General features: G+C 42.2%; 1 protein-coding gene and 1 long non-coding RNA gene across 6 annotated transcripts in view; one reads left to right on the top strand and one right to left on the bottom strand.

The window, feature by feature from the left end:
- The window catches only part of LOC308061304, a 74,552-nt gene extending 58,603 nt beyond the window's left edge, over positions 1 to 15,949 (bottom strand). For 2 of the 3 annotated variants that reach the window (XR_013927164.1, XR_013927165.1), the window contains exon 1: positions 77 to 15,689. This is a non-coding gene — a long non-coding RNA (uncharacterized lncRNA). Of the gene's footprint in view, positions 1 to 76; positions 15,690 to 15,819 lie in introns of those variants that run through there. The other variant, XR_013927163.1, reaches the window with a different exon arrangement.
- Positions 15,870 to 21,608, top strand: part of DENND3 (DENN domain containing 3) — a 45,141-nt gene continuing 39,402 nt past the window's right edge. For all 3 annotated transcript variants that reach the window (XM_080381066.1, XM_080381067.1, XM_080381068.1), the window contains exon 1: positions 15,870 to 16,472. In XM_080381066.1, the coding sequence (XP_080237192.1) occupies positions 16,038 to 16,472 (435 nt within the window). In that variant the 5' untranslated portion in view covers positions 15,870 to 16,037. The remainder of the gene's footprint in view (positions 16,473 to 21,608) is intronic.

Here is a 21,608-nt window from a genome sequence, read left to right as displayed (position 1 = left end):
GTGAGAGCAGAGGATTAAAACTTACCAAGAAAATAGCTGCAGTGGGGGAAAGGAGATAACAATGACAGTTCCTCACCTTTGTGTGTGAAACCAATCAGTCCAGTTTGGGCTCAGTAACTCCGGTCTGCCATCATTTATAGTATTGCCTTACTACTGGGTTTTCTTGTTTTTCTTTACCTGTTGAGAAATAGTCTCTGTTACATTTATGTATCATGCTTGTATTCATTCACCCAAAAGATCAGCACTGAAAGCAAAGAACTTACATTGACATTTGAAACTTTATTGTTTCCTAATTAAATTAGGAAATCATTAAGTGGTTTGAGTGATAGTAAATGATTTAGCCTGTCTAACTGTAAATAGGAAAGCCTTGCTGCAAGATTTTCTTTCACTCTTATTTTCCTCAAAACTGTTTACAAAAAATACCTGCTTTGATATCTGTTAGCATAATTTCTATGGTTTCATAAAGAGGTATAGGTTTACAGCTGTAGCATATGAGAGTCACGTACTTTCGTGTGTTACTGTTTCATCCTGTGAGTGGCAGAGTGCAGCACACTTTGACCTCTGCTATGCACAGGCTGAAGACATTTGGTAGAGGTGATCTAGTATAACCATGAAAGGGCATACCCTGATGCCTTTATGCACTTGAATAAATTCCACTATGAGTTCTATAATGTGGTTCATGTGCTTAAAGTGATCAGGGCATGGCTGCAATTGCTTGCAAAGTTCAGTACCTGCTGCCATGGGATTGACCTTGGCTGGCTGCCAGCCCTCTACCCAGCTGCTCTCTCACTCCCCCTCATAAACAGGGTGGTGGGGGGGAATAAGATCAAAAAGTTCACAGGTCAAGATAAAGACAGGGAGATCACTTACTAGTTACTGTCACGCGCAAAACAGACTTGACTTGGGGAAAACTAACTTAATTTCTTGCCAGTACAAAATAGAACAGTATGGTGAGAACAAAACTAAAACTAAAACCACCTTTCCCCCTCTGCTCCCTATTTCCCAGGCTCAACTTCATTCCTTCCTTCCCAACTCTACAACCCTTCTCCCCATCCAGTACAGGGGGATGGGGAATAGGGGTTGTAGTCAGTCCTTAACACTTCATCTCTGCTGCTCCCTGTTCATGTTCTTCCCCTGGTCCAGTGTGGGGTCCCTACCACAGGATACAGTCCTTCATGACCTTCTCCAGGGTGTGTCCTTCCCACCAGCTGTAGCTCTTCAAGAACTGCTCCAGTGTGGGTCCTTTTCTCAGGCTACAGTCCTTCAGCAACAGACTGTTCCAACATGGGTCCCCAAAGGGCCACAGGTCCTGCGAGAAAACCTGACGCTGAATGGGCTCATCTCCATGGGCCACAGCTCCTGCCAGGAGCCTGCTCTGGTGTGGATTCTCCATGAGATGCAGCTTCCTTTGGCGCACATCTACCTGCTCGAACAGGATCCTCCATGGGCTGTAGGGAGATCATGTGTCACCATGGTCTTCCCCAGGGGCTGCTGGGGAATCTCTGCTCTGACACCCGGAGCACCTCCTCTCCCTTTTTCTTCACTGACCTTGGTGTCTACAGGACTGCTTCTCTCACCTTCTTCTTGCTCCTCTCTGCTGCTGCACAGCTTTTTGGTCCTTCAACTATGTTTTCCCAGAGGTTCCAACAGTGTAGCTGATTGTCTCAGCTGTGTCCTGTAGTGGGTCCATTTTGGAGCTGGCTGGAGCTGGCTCTGACTCAGAGATCAGCACTGCAGCCCCCCGGCTGTCACCACCTGGACATGAACACCCAATATGCATGCTTTTATAAAATGTAGAATCAAGAAAAATTCAAGTTGGAAGGGTTCTCTGGAGGTCTCTAGCCTCGAACCAGTGTCTCCAGTCTTGAAGCAGGGGTAACATGTAAATTAGATTAGATTGCTGAGGAATGGGAATTTCATGATTAATTAAAAGGAAGAAAAACTTGTTGGGCAGATGATTACAAGAGTGGAGACTACAGCCTAGTTTGCAGTTTAGACTTAGCCATTACTGAGGGTGACTGAGTGTCATGAAATCAGTATTGTGTTTGAAGAGAAATCAGTATTGGCATCCACACAATTTGCAGTGGAAAGTGTTCACCTGACAGCAGTCATCATTACAGCTACCACTGACTGCTTCCATTCTGCCTTGGGGCAGAATATGCAATGAGGGTGAGGAAAGATGGAGAATGAATATTCCCTAGGGTAAACACTACAAATTTATACTGCATTTAGCAAAGTCTGGATCCTGGTGGCTTTAGGTACCACTGGAATACAAGTAGTAATGACTTCTTTAGGAACCATTTTGAGCTCCATTGGCAAAGGTAAGGGTTATGTGGTCTGTAGAGAAAACCACTTGTAACTGAAAAAACTGATGACCTCAGCCTCCTTCCTTACCCTTTTCTTTCATAGAAACCTTGCATACTCCCTTGCTGCAAATCAGCAAATGTCTTGTAAACTGACAAAAGGAAAAAATAATTAATTGGGTATTTCCATGATGCTTTTGAGTGGCACTATAGCTACAGGGTGAAAGCAACATTGACAAATGTTAAGCACTGAAACCAGACAATACCTATAAATCCCTGGTTTTCAGGTACAGATAATTCAGGGTTACTGACTCTGCAGGCAATCTTAATTCTGTCATCCTAAGGAGTGAGGACAGATGCCTGGCTGAGACTAAGCATTTCCTGGCATAGAAAACAGGATGAATAGGTGAAGGAGAAGACCTGGGCTAGAAAACACATGGGAAAGCTGTGAAGAGCTGAGCATACTTTTTGTGCCTTGAACAGAATGGGAATGTAGGAGCCCATAGCTGTTGCTTACATGCTGGCAACCTTTGAATCTTCATTTCACACTCCTCCTCCCTTTTCCTTGCTGGCAGCTGGAGGGGTAAGCACATCTCTCAGAGCTCTGACATAGACTACAGAGGTAGCCATGGATGTTTTGTTATCATAGAGTTGTCATGTGTCTGGAGCTGGCTTTGCTGTCTGAAATGAGACTGGTAGTGAAAGATAATAAGCAGAAAACATTGCATGATGATGTAAGTGAGATGCAGTTAGAATTAATACAAAAACAAGGCTGCAAATCCTGCATATTTATGCAATCACTTGTCTGGAGGGTGTAGATGTTATATTTAAGTTGTAGCATTTATTTTAACTTAGCAGAACTGAACACCATCTGTACACAGAGAATAAAGACAAAACAAGCCCATGTTGCTTGGCTGATGGTTCTGTAAGCTCTTTTGAGAAAAGACTATGCCATGGGTCCATAAGGCACCAAGCATCAGTGGTGTTTCAAGCCCCCATGGGGTATCTAGGTGGTAGGAAAAAAAATCAGAGTAAAAAAATATTGTACGGGGGATTCAATAGCTGGATTAGTGCTGAATTACAGATTATGCTTAGTGCCAAAGCTTTTGTGCGGTTTGTTTAAAGTTTGTTTTTTGGCTGAGCTGAAAAACAGAAGGCTTGGTTGTTATTTCACAAGATTTAGATAGGTCCAGATCACTTGGAAACTCAGTTTGAGGGTTGCTTTCTCCAAAACAAAATTTGCTGCTTTTAAACGATACTAATTTTGAAATAAATGCAGCCTTTATAACATATTATAAATATATACTGCAGCACAGTGCCCTGTAGTACATTTTTCGGCACTGCTTTACTAATAGCCTCTTTGATTCCTTCCTGTTTAACTCTGATCTTTATGCAGTAACTCTAAATACTTCCATATTGAGATTCAGATTTTGCTCTGCATCAAGAGACTGAATGTTTCTGGACAGTATGTAAATAAATTACCTTCTTTCCTTTGAAATCTTTATCATAATTACATGATTTGCAGGGGTAATCATGCATGTCATTATGAAGAAGTGATTGTATCTGTTCAAGTCAGCTCTCTACTGGTGCTGCATAGATATTGGCAAGCAAATCACTAAGAAAGCTTTTGTGAAAAATCTTGTTAAATCTGGGAGAAAACCCAGGGAAATATGTATTAAAGAATAGACTCAGCAGGAAAGTCTGTTCATAGATTCATTTACGAACTGCACTAATGTTGCTTTCTTGTAACTATAGCCAAGGAAAGACAGGAAAGACACAAGAAATTTTTTTGAACCAGCTTTTACTAGAAGCATGTATTCTTGTCATTAAAGACACATGGATTCTATCAGTGTGTGATCAACTTTTTGACCTATGAGCAACTTGCACTGCCTGAAGAAAGTCCTGAAAGGGAATGCCTCACATGTTGTGCCAAACTACACATACCTAGCATGCTTGAAAAATTACCTCTTTTGGTGCAATGTGGGACAGTGCAGAATAATGTATTTCACGATTTATATTAATGTCACTTCCAGCCACATTTGGTGAAAAGGCCAAAATGCAATCTGCTGAAAGATGTAAAGCAGCTGTCTTTTAAAACAATGATGGAACTTTAACAAAGAAATACCAGAAAGCAAGTAGTTGTTGTGCTGTTATCCTCACACCTTGGATCAGTGCCCTGCTGTACTACACTCGGAGAAACCCTCCTACCCTGAGGCATTTACAATCTAAGGTTGCGATGCAATACTGAGTTGTGTGGGCTTGATCCTGAAGAAGAAACTGTGGCTGAAGGCTTAATTTTAGAAAAGATGCAGCAAGTGAACTTGCCAATACATAACATGTAGATGAGAACAGAACTAATAGGAAAACATTGTTGTTTAAGCCTTCAGTCTGCATAATGTGAGAACTCAAAAGAAGTCTGTCTCTTTTGGCCAGGACTTAAAAATAAAACCTGTAGTCTGTGGAAGCACTAATAAATTTGTTTCCAACTCTAGCCTGGGCTATATCTATTTTTAGTTTTTCATACAAATGTACTTAATACAATCTCTCAAAATTCTATATATTTTTATATTACTTAATTTACCTTCACTAAGTGAACAGCTTTGGTGACAATATTATAGAAAGTTATCAGCAGTGTTTTCTGAGTAACTGCTTCCTGTAAGAGGAAGCTTTCCCAAATCACACAACAAACTCTTTTTCCGCTCTAGAATTCAATAATTGCCTTTGCATTCAACTCTTAATCAAATAAAACCCTTTTTTTGCCCCACAATCACCATGAGCACTCCTATAACATTATAACAGCATTTGGCAGCTGACCAAACTGGGCTCCTGTTGTTGTGTGTGCTCTACAAACACAGAAAATTAATAGCTACCCTTCAGAAGGATCACCTTACACTAGGAAGGCCAGAGTTGTCATAAATGGTTTGTGCTTTCTGACAGTAAAAAAATTGGACATAAGGTTAATCTTTGTGGAATATGAAGCTACTTTTATAATTTTCAGTCATTTCCATTTATGTCAGGTTATGTTATTTCACCAAGTTGAAACGTTATATTTTGGTGGGTTTCTCCTACTAGAAGATTTGAAGATTTGAGGTAAATCAACTCTGAAAAGTTTTCCAAACAGCAAAGAAAGACAAACTGAAATAAGGAAAGACAGCATTAGATTCAGCTGTGCCAGAAAAGAAAGCCTAAATTGCTCTAAAAATGGTTTCTTAAAATACCTTTGATGAATAATTCAGCTTTGTAGATGAGATATCTCTGCTCTTCAATTAACTAGATAGCCTACAGAAAACTAGAATAGCTATTATGGATGAATAAAGAACCATAGAAAACAAGACAGTGGGGACACACGGTCAATTAAGTTTTCCAACCCCAAATTTGGCAGTTCTTTGTTTTAACATCAGAAGTGCAACACGGAAAGCAAGCACAGACTATCAGGTGGTGCTTATACTACTATGATTTTTCTTTATACAGTCCGCTATGCAGAATCTTCCCTGGCCTTGTGGCAGCAAAGCATGCCTGATCTAACAGCAGAAGTTGCCCCGTAATGTCTTCATGCAAATCAGGGATTTTTAAGCAATAAAAGGGAATTAATTATTTATCAGAATTTACGTTCTGTCCAGTTTCAGTCATACATGATACAGCAACATGTGCCTAATTGCTATAGTTGATGTGTCAGGCAATATTTAAATATACTAATTTTATACTGATATAGAAGTACACCTAAAAGTATGATATGTTTAGCTATGCAAATGGATGAACTTTCGTTTCTGTCTGCTGCACTTTCAAAATCTCTAAGGACTCTTGGATGCAAATAAAACTATATGGACTTAATTAGTTATAGAATCAAAGGCAAATGTTTAGAAGGGACCTTTGGTGGTCTCTAGTCCAACTCTTTGCTCAAAGCAGCAATAACTTCAAAGTCAGATGTGGCTGCCATGCAGCCAGGTTTCAAAAATCTCTAAAGAAGGAGATTACACTGCCTCCCTGGGGACCTGCTGAAGTGCTTAATCATTCTCATGGTGAAAACTTTCTTCCTTATATTCAACTGGAAATCTCTTGCTGCAACTTTCAACTGTTGCCTCTTGTCCTCCCACTGTGTGCCTCTGAGAAGAGTTTGTGTTGCTCTTCTTTATAACTTCTCTTCAGGTAGATGGCAATTAGATCTCTAGATATCTCCTTAGCCTTCTCTTATGGCAGCTCTGCCCGTCAGCCTTCCCCTGTATATAGGAATGCACACACTTGCTGAGGATGCCTCTCATTGTATTGTCCACATTCATGATGAGGATGCTAAGTATTAGCCCCAGTATCAAACATTGAGGAATGCCACTCATAACCAGCTGTTAGATTTCAAACTGTTCATCCCAACACTTTGAAACTGATGGTCCTGACAGTTTTCAACCACCCTGTGCTTCACCTATCTAGTCCATATCTTCCCAGCTTAGCTAGGATGGAAGACTGTGTCATGCCATGTGAGAAGGTAAATGACATCCATTATTCTGCTTTCCTCCACCGAGTCAGTCATCAAGGAAAGGAACACAGAGTGGTAAGGGATGATTGCCCTTGCTAAACCCATGCTCACCACTTCTAGGCACCTTGTTCCTTCTGTGCTTACAAAGGGTGTTAATGAGCTCTTGCTCCATGATGTTGACTTGCCTGCTAGAGAAAGAGAAGCATCAACATGAAATGCTGTCAAGTTAGAATGGTCTCATGCTGTACATAACCAGACTGGCTAAAGCCCATGGATTCTCCTATTTTTGTGTTTACATTAGACTGTTATAAAGGTTACTTGCTGTATGCTGCCTTGCTACAGTTCTTCTTGATGCAATTTTATCTGGGAATAAGCTGAGGTCACTTAGAAGCTAATTATTTTACATGGAAAATACAACTGTTTGGTATTCTGGTTAGATCCAAACCTGGATTAATCTTCTTCAACAACCTAGTAATGTGAATATTTAAAAATAAAAAAACATCATATTTAAACAGTTCACAAGCTTAGAGAAGACTAGGTTTTATGTAACAAAGTTATTTTTATTTACATATGCTGGTTTTTCATAAAGAGAGTGATGTAGGGGCAGCTAGAAAAAGATCAAGAGGGAAAGGGTTTGGATTTTAATATGTTTCACTAAGGTAACATTAATTACCAGTGAAGCGTACTATATTGTGCTTTTGTCAAGCTATGAACTGCTGATAGATGTTTTCTGAACACAGTGGAGTAACCCAAGAGATTCTTCAAATTCCAGGGACAAAACCAAGTTTATTAAAAAAAACAGTTCATGGTTATGAATTATGGTATCTCTGCTTATGCATTTTAAAGTTTCTTACACTGATGTATACAAAAAGCTATTACACAAAAATTGTTCTTCCTGAAATTTTTTCTGTATCTGACTGTCTTTCTGTACTAATTGACCTCTCCTCTCTCTTGTCCCTCCACTTCAGTAATTCTGAATCTGTACTTCTTTTATAGGACTGCAGTAAAAGGACAAATGTTATGAAATCTTAATGCTACTACAAAAACAGCTGCAAAATCTCTTTGGCTGCCTGAGAATGTGCCAGATGGTAAAGACCTGGAAGTATAATAAATGTCATGTTAAGCAAGTCAGGTTTGAGGGACATGTTATGCAACTCACATAAATAAAACACCGCTAAAAATGACCCTAGAGTGATTAGATTTAGGAATAAGCTCTTCTGTAGCCTCAGGAATATCTCATAATATCTACAATGCAAAGTGTTTCTAATATTCAGAGCACTCACATTAGTGCGGTTCTTTGCCAAGACTTGGCAGCTTAGTGGTGCTATACTTGTCTAGATGCAGGGGCTGTGAAAAAGCTCAGCTTTTTTCTCCCTCCCAGAACTTTCAACAGATTTTTTTTTCTCAGAAAAATAAAACTACAGCCAGCCTCCTTATCAGAAATACAGAAATGATGAGGAATAAGTGTTGCACTGACATCCAAAGCTATTTCCTTGGGCCTCAGTTATCCTATCACAAAAAAATTATGCATGTTAAATTGAAAGGTTATTGACTGTACAACTGGCTAAGGATCTTCCTTACTTGGTTGACTGGAATTCTAACTTTTTTTTCCTTCATATAAAATTTTTTAACCCTCTTGCTGTATTTGTACACAGAGCCCCTGAGAATGACAGAATCGTCCAAGTTAGAAGGGGCACCAGGAGATCTCCAGTCCAACCTCCTGCTCAAAGCAGGGTCAGCTGTCAGATCAGACCAGTTTGTTCACAGCTTTATTCAGCCTCTTCTTGAAAACCTCTGATGATGGAGATGGCACATCTCTAGGCCTCTGCTCCAGTGCTCAGCTAATCTCAGAATTAAAACGATTTGCCTTAGATGCAGTCTGCACTTCCCCTGTTTTCGTTTATGACTGTTGTTTCTCCACCTCTGGCTGTGCACCTTGGTAAAGAGTCTGGCTCTGTCTTCTTGATGACCTCCCTGTAGGTGCTGGGATGCTGCTGGTTCCCCTGAAGCCATCTCTTCTCCAGCCCTGTGGCCTCAGACCCTCCTCACAGGGCATGTGCTTCAGCCCCAACCATCTTGGTAGCTCTCTGCTGAACTTGTTTCGGTTTATCAATGTCTTTATCCCAGTCTTGCATGTGGTAATCCTACAGTCCTTGCAGAAGCTTCAGTTATGTTATGGGATGAAAGTGGGGCTAAGGAATCTTTATTATCCTCATAAGCACTCTCTCCCTCCCTGGTGGGGCACAAATATCAGGTCACAAAACACAGCTGTGTGTGAGGCACCCTTCTCTCCCTCCCATATCCTGCCCTCATTCACAGTGTGGCTTGATCTGTATATATGTTTAAAAGGATGGCAGACGTTCACGTAACTAATTACAGCCATAATATAATCCAAAGAATATTCTGCAAACAACATATTAATCTGATAATTTTTCATCTTAAAAAGACTGCTATTGACAGTTCTAGGATATATCTATACTGCATGCGGTAGTGCAGAGAAGAGCTACTAGCTCAGGTACTTTAAGAGCACTCCTAGGTTGAAATGCCTCACTTCACTGCTATTTGTTTTTAGTACTTGCACTGCCTTATTCAGAGGTGGCAGAGAAATATGACAAAGCTCTTCAACATAGGTGGACAAATCCCAAGGATCTGAGCTTTAAGGGGTGTATTTCCCTACATAAGTTTGAACTGGGGCTAACTTTCCATAGCTTGAGAACAGAGAAAATCGCAGACAGTAGCTGAGTTCTCCAGCACACAGGCAGGTACAAGCTGTGGAGAATACAATCTGGTGATATGTTGAAAAACTGGTCTCGTGCTAGCGTTTTTCTGTCATGTCAGTGAAACATATCTATGTATTATTGAAGAGATGCATGCTAAATGACAGTTAATGTTGCAGAAAATTTGTGTTCTGTTATACCATAAACGGTGGCAGCACGAACCAGACAAGCCAAGTAAAAAAGAAAGAAGATGCAAATGGAACTGTTAATAGACACAGAGATCCCTAGACTGCCCCTTCTTTCCTTCTGATATATTTACACAGAACCTGGTGACCTTTTACAGAACAATACTGGGGTCAAAGTCATTGCACTGAATTGGATGATACCTGTGACAATGAAGAATTCTCATAGTAAGTTTCTGTAGCATTATTAAGAATGGGAATAAATGTCTGAAACACTGAGAGAGGAATTTTAAGACTGCAGGGGCCTAGTTTGAAAATTAAGATTCAATTTGCATAATCAGTTACCAAGTGATTGCTTGGTTGCTAATATCAGTGTAAATTTAGAAAGTGTATTTTCCTGCAATGAAATAAATGTTATATCTGCCAATAAAGATCTTTATCTGCAGATTCATCAAATTCTCCTGCTTCATTATTCTGGAAGAAGGAATATAAAATGAGAAGTGTTGAAGCTGGAGAGAATACGTCAAGCTGACTCCCTGAGTTTTGTTCAAAACGAATCCTTCCCCCTATGAATGACCTTGTTAATAAGAACTGATGTTAGAGACAAAGGGTTTAAAATCCTGAGATGCAGTGTTTTTGGATGGACTTCTAGACTGCACAGAGTTGTCTAATCATGTCAGAGCAGCACACATCATGCTGTACTTCCTGTCTTCCCTTTGGCTAGAGCACACAGTTCTTGCCAGACTGAGTAAAGACTTCATATCTATGCAGTCTTGCTTGGCATAGACACAGAAATCACAGAATCATAGAATCATAGAGTAGTTTGGGTTAGAAGAGACCTTTAAAGGTCAACTAGTTCAACTCCTCTGCAATGAAGAGGGACATCTTCAACTAGGTCCGGTTGCTCAGAGCCCCCTCCAACCTGACCTTGAATGTTTCCAGGGGTGGAGCATCTACCCATCTCTCTGGGCAACATACATTCCTCTGAGCCAGGTACTGGAATAAAGCAGTGACCTGAGTTTCAGTTCTCACCTAAAGATACTACCGTGCAACACACATAAACGTAAGCCAAAGACAGGATATTGAACTGAGCAACGTATCAATAAACCTGCAGAATACAAGTGATGTCTACATTCAGTTTCAAAAGGAAATTCCTGTAGTCCTTAAACACATCATGGTGAAACTCTGCCAGAGTTCATGGACGAAGTCCTGAGTTTGCCTACATTTAGTTCTCAGCCCTATTTGAAATGATGCACAAGCATGAATATAAATCAGCACTAAAAGAACATGCCCAATAATCATAGTATTTTGAAACTCCTTAAGTCACATACAGACTTTACAGCATACAGCCCTAGAGTTTCTGGAGGTCAATTTCCTTTCTTAGATTTACTGCAGAGCTGTTGTTATCAGGTGGTTTTATCATATCCATCAGGGGGGAACATATTAATGGTTGAGGACTCAGTCCTGTATTATGGGTACCAAAGATAAAAGATTACATATATGTGAGAGAAGATGCTATGATGAAGATATATTGAATGGCTTTACCACTACATGGGATAGGATTCATTTCACTAAATAGAATCATAGAACAGTTTGGGTCGGAAGGAACCTTTCAAGGTCATCTAGTCCAACCTCCCTGCCATAGGCAGGGACATCTTTCACCAGATCAGGTTGCTCAAAGCTCTGACCAGCCTGACCTTGAACACTTCCAGGGATGGGGCATCTACAACTTCTCTGGGCAACTGGGTGAGGTGCCAGTGCCTCACCACCCTCATTGTAAAATAAATTCTTTCTTATGTTCAATCTAAATCTACCCTCTTTCAGTTTAAAACCATTGTCCCTTGTCCTACCACTGCAGGCCTTGGTAAAAAGATTCTCTCTGTCTTTCTCATAGCCCCTTTTTAAGTGTTGAAAGGCTGCAATAAGGTCTCCCTGGAGCCTTCTCTTCTCCAGGCTGAACAACCCCAACTCTCCCAGCCTGTCTTCACAGCAGAGCTGTTCCACCCCTCTGACCATTTCCATAGCTCTCCTCTGGACCCACTCTAACAGGTTCATATCTTTCTTGTGCTGCGATTCCCTAAGGTGGACACAGTACTCCAGGTGGGGTCTCATGGAAGTAAAGGGGCAGAATCACTTCCCTTGACCTGCTGGCCACATTGCTTTTCATGCAGCCCAGGATACAGTTGGCTTTCTGGGCTGCAAGTGCACATTGCCAGCTCTTGTCCAGTCTTTCATCCACCAGTATTCCCAAGTCCTTCTCCTCAGGGCTGCTCTCAGTTGATTCATTACCCAGTCTGTACTGATACTGGGGATTGCCCTGACTCAAGTGCAAGACCTTCCACTTGGCCTTCCTGACCTTCATGAAGTTCACATGGGCCCACTCCTCAAACCTGTCAAGGTCCCTCTAGCTGGCATTCTGTCCCTCAAGTGAATCAACTGCACCACTCAGCTTGGTGTCTATCATTCACAAATTTGCTGAGGATGCACTCAATCCCACTGCCTGTGTCATTAATGAATATATTGAATAATACTGGTTCCATTATGGACCCTTGAGGGACCCTGCTTGTAAGTGATTTCATTTGGACATTGAGCATTGACTGCAACTCTTCAGATACAACCATCCAACCAATTCTTTATCTGCCTAACAGCCCATCCATCAAACCCGAATCTCTCCAATTTAGAGGCAAGAATGCTGTATGGGACCATATCAAAGCCTTACAGAAGTCCAGGTAGATGACATCTGTAGTTCTTCCCTTGTCCACTGATGCAGCCACTTCATCATAGAAGGTCACCAGATCAATTAGGCACAATTTGCCCTTGGTAAAGCCATCACGGCTGTCTCTAATTACCTCCTGTCTTCCATATGTTTCAACATGTCATTCAGGAGGATCTGCTCCATTTTACAAGGCACAGAGGTGAGGCTGACTGGTTGGTAGTTCCCAGGGTCCTCCCTTTTAAAAATAGGCATGATGTTTCCCTTTTTCCAGTGACTGGGGGCACCTAACTGCCGTGACTTTTCAAATATGATGGGAAAGTGGCTTGGCAACTACATTGGCCCATTCCCTCAGGACTCTGGGATGCATGTCATTGGCTCCCATGGACTTATGTGTGTTCTACAGGGGATCTTGAACCCGATCTTCACTTAAAATGGGAGAGCGAGAGAGCGTGAGTTTGGAGAGTGCTGCGACACTTTGCCTTGAGGTTCAGGGGCTTGAGAGATGTAGGAAGAGAGATTATGATTGAAAATGGAGGCAAAAAAAATATTGTTGAGTACCTCAGCCTTCTCCATGTTGGTTTTCACCAGTTCTCCTGTCTTATTTATCTCTGTGTGTGTGTGTGTGTGTGTATACTCTTTCTGTAATTTTCAATTTTTGCCCAACATGCCTGTAGAAGCCCTTCTTACTATTCTTTGCATCCCTTGGCAAAGGCAGCTCCAACTGTGCCCTTAGCTTTCCTGCTCAGGGAATATGTCCCATATTCTTCCTCATTCCACTGCTTGTGCATTTCTTTCTTACACTTTAGTTGGAGCAGAAAGTCCTTACTGACCCATGCCAGTCTTCTGCCCTCCTTGCTTTATTTCTTACAGATGGGAGTTGAAAGCTCTTGTCTCTAAGGTCAATGTCCTTTAAAGAGCTGCCAAGTCTTTTCAGCTTCTTGAGAGCAGTTTCCCAGTGGGTCCCATTCACTAATTCCTTAAACAACTGAAAGTTTGTCCTAAAATTCAGGGTTCTGACTCTACTCTTCACCTGGTCCATATCCCATAGGAATCTACAACTCAACAAGTCACTCAGAGCTCCTTTCAGTCTTGATGGAGAGCAACTCAACCATTTCCATGCAGTCTACAGCATGCTTGTCAGACAAATTCCATGTGCAATTACTAATTTACAGCAGTAATTTGAAAGAGGTGAGGGCAGAAGCTTGGAGATTATTTTGGAATGTATTTCAAATGTAAGGCTGAACACAGAAGGCTGTATTATATCATCTATGAGTGTGGGATTTTGAGGGTGGCCTTGTTAAACTAGAGCCAGCTCATGGCTTCTCATCTGATTGGGTAGGGTATATTTTATAAGCAAGACTGCATCAAAGAAACACATGACTTGTTAAATTATTTTCTCCTCTTAACAGAGGCAGTCTATCTGAAATATAAAACCCTGTATTTGGAAGCTGAATTTGATTTCTATGTCAAGGAAATCTTTAATTATTCAGATATGGCTCTCAGGTCTGATAAAGCCTTATCCATGTTGAGGATATATCAAGATCAGTGTTTTTTCTGCATATAGCTCTAAGCAGCCAAGTACCACATCAGACAGTTAAACAAACAAACATTTACTGTATTTGCAGTCTTACAAAAACAAAACACGTAACAAAAGCTGGCATTTCTTCCTCAGTTGGCAATTTTTCTTAGGAAAAAAATGATTTAACTACACAAATCTTTTTGTAGCACAAAGAGGTTCTTCTCTATGTGAATTATTTTGTCTCTTACCAGTGACCCTGTATAGCAGGTTTCCTACTTCCAGAGCTTTTGAGATTTTATCAGATTCACATTAGTACCTTTCATCTTGTAGTTCTGTTCTGATAATAACTTCACTGTATCTTTGCTTTAAGGGCTACATTAATTATGAACAAGAATCATTCAGTATTTATCATTGCAGACAGCAGAGAAATCAGAAACTAATCATGATACAGATTAATTAACTACAGTGTGACCTGGATTTGCTTAATAGCCTCAGTTCATTTGTAATTTCCTTTTAATGTGGTCAAATGCTAGGTCATAATCATTGGCCAATGAATATAAGAGGTAGGATTGTCATGTTGGAAGTAATAAACCTAAGAAAACCATACAGGGTTATGGTCGATAACCAATTAAACTTTACACCCTTTTTGAATGATTCAGATATGGGTCTTTCTCTGATTTAATTAGGTAGGGATATCAATTAGAAATAGCAGTGTGACATACCACTGTATATTCGGCAATAGTAAAGCTTATTTCTGGTGTTCATAATTAAAAAAGAATATTGGAAACATTTGAAGATGCTGAGAAAAGATACACACAAGTGATCAGGAAAGAAATTTAAAAAGTATGAATTGTATAATGTCTTAAAAAGAAATTAACAATCTTGAATTCTGCAAGAAGTCTTTTCATAGTAAAGAATCTGTTCAAACAGCAGGAAAACTGTAACATCATCAGTGGCAAAAAGCTAAACTAAACAGTGAAACTAAAAATGAGATGCCTAACTTTTAACAGTGACTGTTAGTAATCCCTGTTGCAGGAATTCATGGTGTCAGCCAAAAGTGACAAATTTAATACAGGAACCAGTCTGATTCTGTGACCTGGGCTACACAAGCTAAACAAGAGGATTTTAACAATCCCTTATGACCTTCAACTTTATTAACCTAAATCTTTGAGCCTCTGATCTTCTATCACTTTGAAGAAGTGACCCCTGAACTTCCAGGTTTTCAAGAATTTCCTTCTTTTAGTCAGTGCTATAGTTTCCTACATTCTGCATCTGTGACTTCCTCTAAAGGGGCCATATAATCCTGAGCTTTAACACCACAAAAATACAGATAATAACATCCCCACAAAGACCACATCTTGTGTTTCTGATGTTCTCTGTACTTTCTGAAGAAGTCTGTTCTGAACCCTGGACTGATTGCAAACTTGTGAAAGCCTGGAGCCATTTATACTGGGAATTTTGGCATTTTAAATGCATGAATGTTAGCCTGCAAAAAAAGTTTGTTGCTATGATAAAACTATGTCTCACACTTTCAGTTTCAGAGTAATTGCTCTCTACATTTTCAGGTACTTTATGCCCTGGTCTGAGAGGAAACATATTTCTCTCAGTGAAGATCTACAGCGCCAATACATACAGAGTGACTCATTGTCTATTTAGATTAAACACCTCAAAAAGAAATCCTGAGTCCCCTATGTTGTTTCTCTGCTGTGCAGGCAGCTCCACTGAAAACCCTGCTGCTCTCGAGGTGAGAGCACCACCCAGTCTGCCATCAACTGTGTGCTTACAGTTCATTGAAACTATGACCCATGATAAAGACTCTTATTTAGCAGCAGTCACATACCCCTGCTGAGTCACCTGGAGCAAACAAGAGGGAATGACATCACTTGTCAAAGCACGAGGCATGACTTCACCCACCTCTTGATGTGCCAGTGATGGCCAACCCTGAGGCACCGCAGCTCCTTTGGGCCAACAGCCTCACCGGGAAATCAGCCCGTGGCAGGCCAGGAGAAAAATTAACTACTCCTTGGGTCGGTAAGCGCCTTCCCTGGGGGCTCTCCTGGCGTGAAGCGAGCAGAGGGTGACTACGTGCGGCTAACTGCAAGCACCGGCCGCCGTGCGACGGCGGGGCAGCCATGCCCTCAGCTTTCCTCAGCCCTCACCTCAGCCACCTCGCGCCCCGCCCGCCAACGGGCAGTGACGGACTACGCCCCGCCCCCGCCCGGCCCGCGAGGCCGAGGCACACACGTGCTACCATTCTGATTGGTTATATCCCATCAGAGCGACGGGAGAGACAGCCAATCAAAGCGCGCATTACCGTGCGGGGTGGGGAGGGCTGCTGTGCGAGTGCTTGCCTGGGCGAGGGAGCGGGTGCTCTCCCTTCTCCGCCCAAGCCAGCTCCAGCCCGCGGGGAGGGACCGAGCGGCCCTGCGGGAAGGAGTCGCCGCCGCCGCCGGCTGTGCTGGCAGCCTCTGCCCCGTTGTGCCATGGAGGACGTGCTGCCCTCCGGCCTGCTGGAGATATGCCTGCTGGTCGGTGTGCCTAGGGAGCGGGTGAGGGCGCTCCTGCAGGTGAGAGGGGCGCGTGGTGGTGAGGGGGCGCGGGGCGGGCGGGCTGGCGGTGCCCGCCGGCCGGGTGTCCCGGCTGGTGCGTGGGGCAGCGCCGTGCTCTGCTCCGAGGTCTGGCCCGAGCCAGAGCCGGTTAGCGGGGCCTCTCCCTCCTGCGGACTTGAATAAAACGATTGGGTTGTTGCTGTTATATATCGGGTAGAGCTGCAATACTTTAAAGAAAACTTGTTTTGACAAGGCGAACCTCAGCAAAGTAGGAGTAGTTCGGTAGTGATGTTAAGGAATTATGCTTTTTCAAAGATCTGAGCTTAGACAAAGAATGCGATGTGGCTTTATATAAGCAGGAACAGTAAAATGCTTGAACAATCCATATCCTTTACGGGATGATACACCATTTCCTGCCATCCCTTGGAGATAAAAGCTAAAGACAGGGGAATAAAGCCTGGTGACTTGCATCCTTAGGCCAACAACCAGCTCTAAATCCCTGAGTTCAGTGCTCTGAATTTAGCAGGACCGGAGCAACTCAGATCTGGCAGAAGTTAATGAGTCTGTTCCTGCTTTGAATATGTGGTTTATAATTTGATTATGACTGTAGCCTTTTCACATGTGAGGTAAAAATTAAAGGCCTCATCCTGATTTTGCTTTATTAAAATGTGCAGATGATTTTGTGAGATGCCTATCAGCTGCCTGACTGTGGGAGTAGCTGTGGTGCCAGCACGTGCGGAAAAGCCAAGCTGTTCCCAGGGATCGCTGTTGTCTTGCTTTAACTTGAATTTGATTGTGCGCTCTAATACCATTAGATAAAGAAGTCTTTGTTAAACTTGTTGCTGCTAACTCGCTGAGGAGATGGCTTTTGCTGATGTCAGCTTCTTAAGTGATACCAGCTAAGCAGAGCTTCAAATTCCAGGATCTCATTCATGTATACATTCAAATTTGAGAAATAGTTTTGCCATAAATGTCACCACCAGACTTTTGAAATTGGTGTATGTGTGTGTGTTGTTTAAGCACCTGCGTGTATAGTAAACCCAAAAGAAGGGCAATTTCTTTTTCATTCCAGTCTGCTCAGTTGGATCTCATTGCTTCCAAAAAAACCAAAAAGAACAACAAATAAGATAATTGGCAACAAACACAGAAACCATTCCAATATTCTGGTCGCACCACAGGTTTTGAATTGTTTTTTTTCTGAAGGTGTAAAATGGAGTGTCAGAAAGGGAAGTAGTCCCTATGCTTGACAGTATTAACTGTAGTAACATCCCTGCAAGCTGTTACACCACAGGGTTTTCAGTCGCTGTCTCAGGACAAGTTTATAGATTTAGTCTGCTTCTTCTTCCTTCTGCAGCACTATCTATGTGAAGAAATAGTGGAATATTTTTGTGTCTAATTTCAGTGAATGTAGAAAGAAGAGATCTTGTTGAAAGAAAATAAGAACATTTCAATGGAAAGTAGTGGACCTCTGATATTTACAGATGAAACAGCAGAGTAAAAATCTCGATAACGCTTCAAATCTTGGTCTTGAAAGTGTGTTTGGTATTCTTAACTTTATTGCAATATGTTCTTAACTTTACTGTAACAAAGTCAATGAAGTTAGTGGGAATGTGATATAACCCACTGTCAAAGGAAAGTCTTGTATGAATGACCTGTTGTCAATGGAGATTCCAATGGAAAAAAAGATAAAGTTTTGCACTGAAGCTCATGAAACTGAAGTGTCTGGGCTGTCATCCATCAGTTGTCCTTATTGCCAGGATACTGTCACTCTAAGATTTAAATTTTAAGAGCTCAAAGGCTGCTATTTTCAGCTAGAGATTACTTTTTAGTGTTGGAAGTGTGTTATTTTGTAAGAATGAGATGTACAACAGTGAAGATCATACAGCCATCTTTGATAAAACTTCTTTCCCCTAAGTTATCTTCAGCTATAAAGCTGGGGTTTGATATGACAAGTATGATGTGCAAACTATCAGTGAGATGTCTCAGATCTTCCTGTTGGCTCCATTGTTGCGTTCTGTATCTACCTACCACAGTCAGTGGTATAGATCTTGTCTCTTACAGTGTCTGCATCGTGCTTTCAGGCCCTGCTAATGCAGACATAACCACCAAACCATATTTTTTCTTTTTCTGTAACGCCCTCCTGGCTGTCAAATTGTATGAAAGGAATGAGGTGTGATCAAATTGAGCATTAGTTAGTAGTGTGTGCTTGTGGGACAGAGGGATAGAAGGGACAGAGTGTACCCTCAGCAGCCTTCCTGATGATACAAAACTGGGAGAAGTGGCCGAATGGCAGCATAGCCTTCTGGTGTAAGACCTGGATAGGCCAGAGAGCTGGATGGAGAAGAGCCTAATGTAGTTCAACAAAGGCCAGTGTAAGGTCCTGCACCTGGAGAGGAACAACCCCATGCACCGGTACAGGCTGGGGCTGACCTGCTGGGAGGCAGCTCTGCAGAGAGGGACCTGAGCGTTCTGGTGGGCAGCAAGTTGCCTGTGAGCCAGCAGCGTGCCTGTGTGGCCAAGAATGCTAATGGGAATCTGGGGTGCATCAGGAGGAGTGTGGCCAGCAGGTCGAGGTAGGTGATCCTCCCCCTCTATTCTGCCCTAGTGGGGCTGCACCTGGAGTGCTGTGTCCAGTTCTGGGCTCCCCAGTTCTAGAGAGACAGGGTGGTACAGGAGAGGGTCCAGCAGAGGACTACACAGGTGATGAGGGGAGAGATGGAGATACAGTTTTGCACTGAAGGTCATGAAACTGAAGTTTCTGGGCTGTCATCCATCAGTTGTTCCTATTCTCAAGATACTGTCACTCTGAGACACTGGAGCACCTCCCTTCTGAGAAAAGGCTGAGAGACCTGGGCCTCTTTAGCCTGGAGAAGACTGAGAGGGGATCTTTTCAATGTCTGCAAGTGTCAAGAGGTTGAGGCCGGGCTCTTTGCGGTAGTGCCCAGCAAGAGGAGAAGGGGTAACGGACACAAACTGCAACACAAGAAGTTCCTTCTGAATATGAGGAAAAACTCCTTAGTTTGCAGGTGAAAGAGCACTGGAACAGGCTGTCCAGAGAGGCTGTGGAGTCTCCTTCTCTGGAGACATTCAAAACCTACCTGGACGAGACTCTGTGCAACCTGCTCTAGGAGACCCTGCTTTAGCAGGGGGTTGGGCTGGGTGATCTCGAGAAGTCCCTTCCAACCAGAGGCCCTGATTTCTGCAGCAGTGAAAAGTGAGTGTGTAATGGCCTGCATCATCAGGACCATAGCTCGTAGGTGAAGGGAAGGGATTATTACTATTATTGTTATTAGTCAATGCTCTTCAGGTTGCATCTGGAATACTGTCCCACATTTGGGTACCTTGATACCAGAGAACTGCACGCCAATGGCAGTGAGACCAGAAGAAGCGACACTATATGAGGGCTGAAGCACAAGGATGGAAGAATCTCCTGCCTAAGGGATTTCTGAAACTTGACTGGACGAGACCTAATGTAACCTGATTTAACTTCAAAGTTACCATTGCTTTGAGCAAAGGGTTGCACTAGAACTTCCAGAGGTCTCTTCCAACCTAAGTATTCTAAGCCTTCATACTTTTCCCTGCCCAGTTATTCCTTAAAGAAGCTGGTTCTTTCATGGCATTTAAAACAATATTAACTTCTTCAGTGACGATGAGAATGAGATCAAGGAAACGCCAAATAGCTGAGATCACACTCTAATCTGTGGTTTCGACACACTACTTCTTGTTTGTGTCTAAAATAGTGTGGTCAGTGTAAAAAGTCTTGTCTGTTCTATATGGCATCATTGTTATGGGAACATAATTGGTAAATGGGGATGGACCAATGTCCCTGATTTCTGGAATCTTGCAGAATTACAGGGAAGAAAAGGCATTAGTATTTATAAGAGGTTATGCATGATGCAAGGACATTTGATCGTAAAAAGCGATAGAGAAGCATTTCAAAATGAAGAATTAACAGTAGAAGCAAAGACTACAAAGTGTTCAAAGAATAGTAGAAACAAGTGAATGTTGCTCTGTTGCTGCCTGCTCACTATCTCTGAACTGAAAGTGTAAGAAAGTACAACTTTGGCTGCAGATGTTAATACGAGCCGACTTGGATGCTGATTGACTGAGTCACTGGGTCAGTGACAGTGCTGACTGTGCTTTTCTCTGGGGCAGGGGATGATGGAAAATGGTGTTTAATGCCTCTGTTGTAGTTCAAGACATTAAGGACCTGCAATTTTAGAAGCTTGTACGCTGTGAGGCTATTAAATTGCTGGTTGTCATCCAGCACTTGTATCACAGAGATTCCTTCAATGCAAGTCAGGGATTGCCCTCTCAAAGCAGCTTTGTATAGAAACCTCTGCAGGGCAAATCTGCCAAATTAAGATTGCTACTGTTTGAATAGGTCAGTGTTTTTCTTGCATAACAGCCTCAGGGCTGATCGATAATTGTTCATTTGCTTCTGAAATGTTGAGCTGCATGTTATTTTGAGTGATCCTGTTGGATTTATCTGCGTTTCCAGTTTATTCACTTGATATGGATGTCAGCTGCCAGCTAAGGAAAATGACACAAAGTTTTTAGCATGGCAGGATCTGTCACTGAGTACCCCAGTTTGTAATGTGCTTTTGTTGTGGTTTAACCTTGGCTGGTAATTAAGTGCCACACAGCTGCTCACTCACTCCCCCCTCACTGAGGGCTGGGAAGGAGAATCGGAGAGGAATGCAAAACTCTGGCGTTGAGGTAAGAGCAATTTATTAATTGAGATAAAATAAAAACAAAAGAACAATAATAATAACAGTTATAATGAAAAGAAGGGAGAGGAATGAAAATCCAAAGGGAAGTGAGAACAGAAAACAAGTGATACACAATATAATTGCTCACCACCCACTGACCAGCCAGTCCCCCAGCAATGATCCACAGGCCCTGGCCAACTCACCCAGTTTATATACCGAGCGTGGCGTCCAATGGTATGGAATATCCCTCTGGCTAGTTGGGGTCAGTTGTCCTGGCTGTCCCCCTCCCTATTTCTTGTGCCCCTCCAGCCTTCATGCTGGCAGGGCCTAAGAAACTGCAAAGTCCTTGACTTCGTGTAAACACTATTTAGCAACAGCTAAAACCATCAGTGGGTTACCAACATTATTCTCATACTAAATCCAAAACACAGCACTGCACTAG

The sequence above is a fragment of the Falco punctatus genome, assembly GCF_963210335.1.
Source record: "Falco punctatus genome assembly, chromosome: 3".
Taxonomy (NCBI): Eukaryota; Metazoa; Chordata; class Aves; order Falconiformes; family Falconidae; genus Falco; species Falco punctatus.
This window is presented reverse-complemented; position numbering and strand designations above follow the sequence as displayed.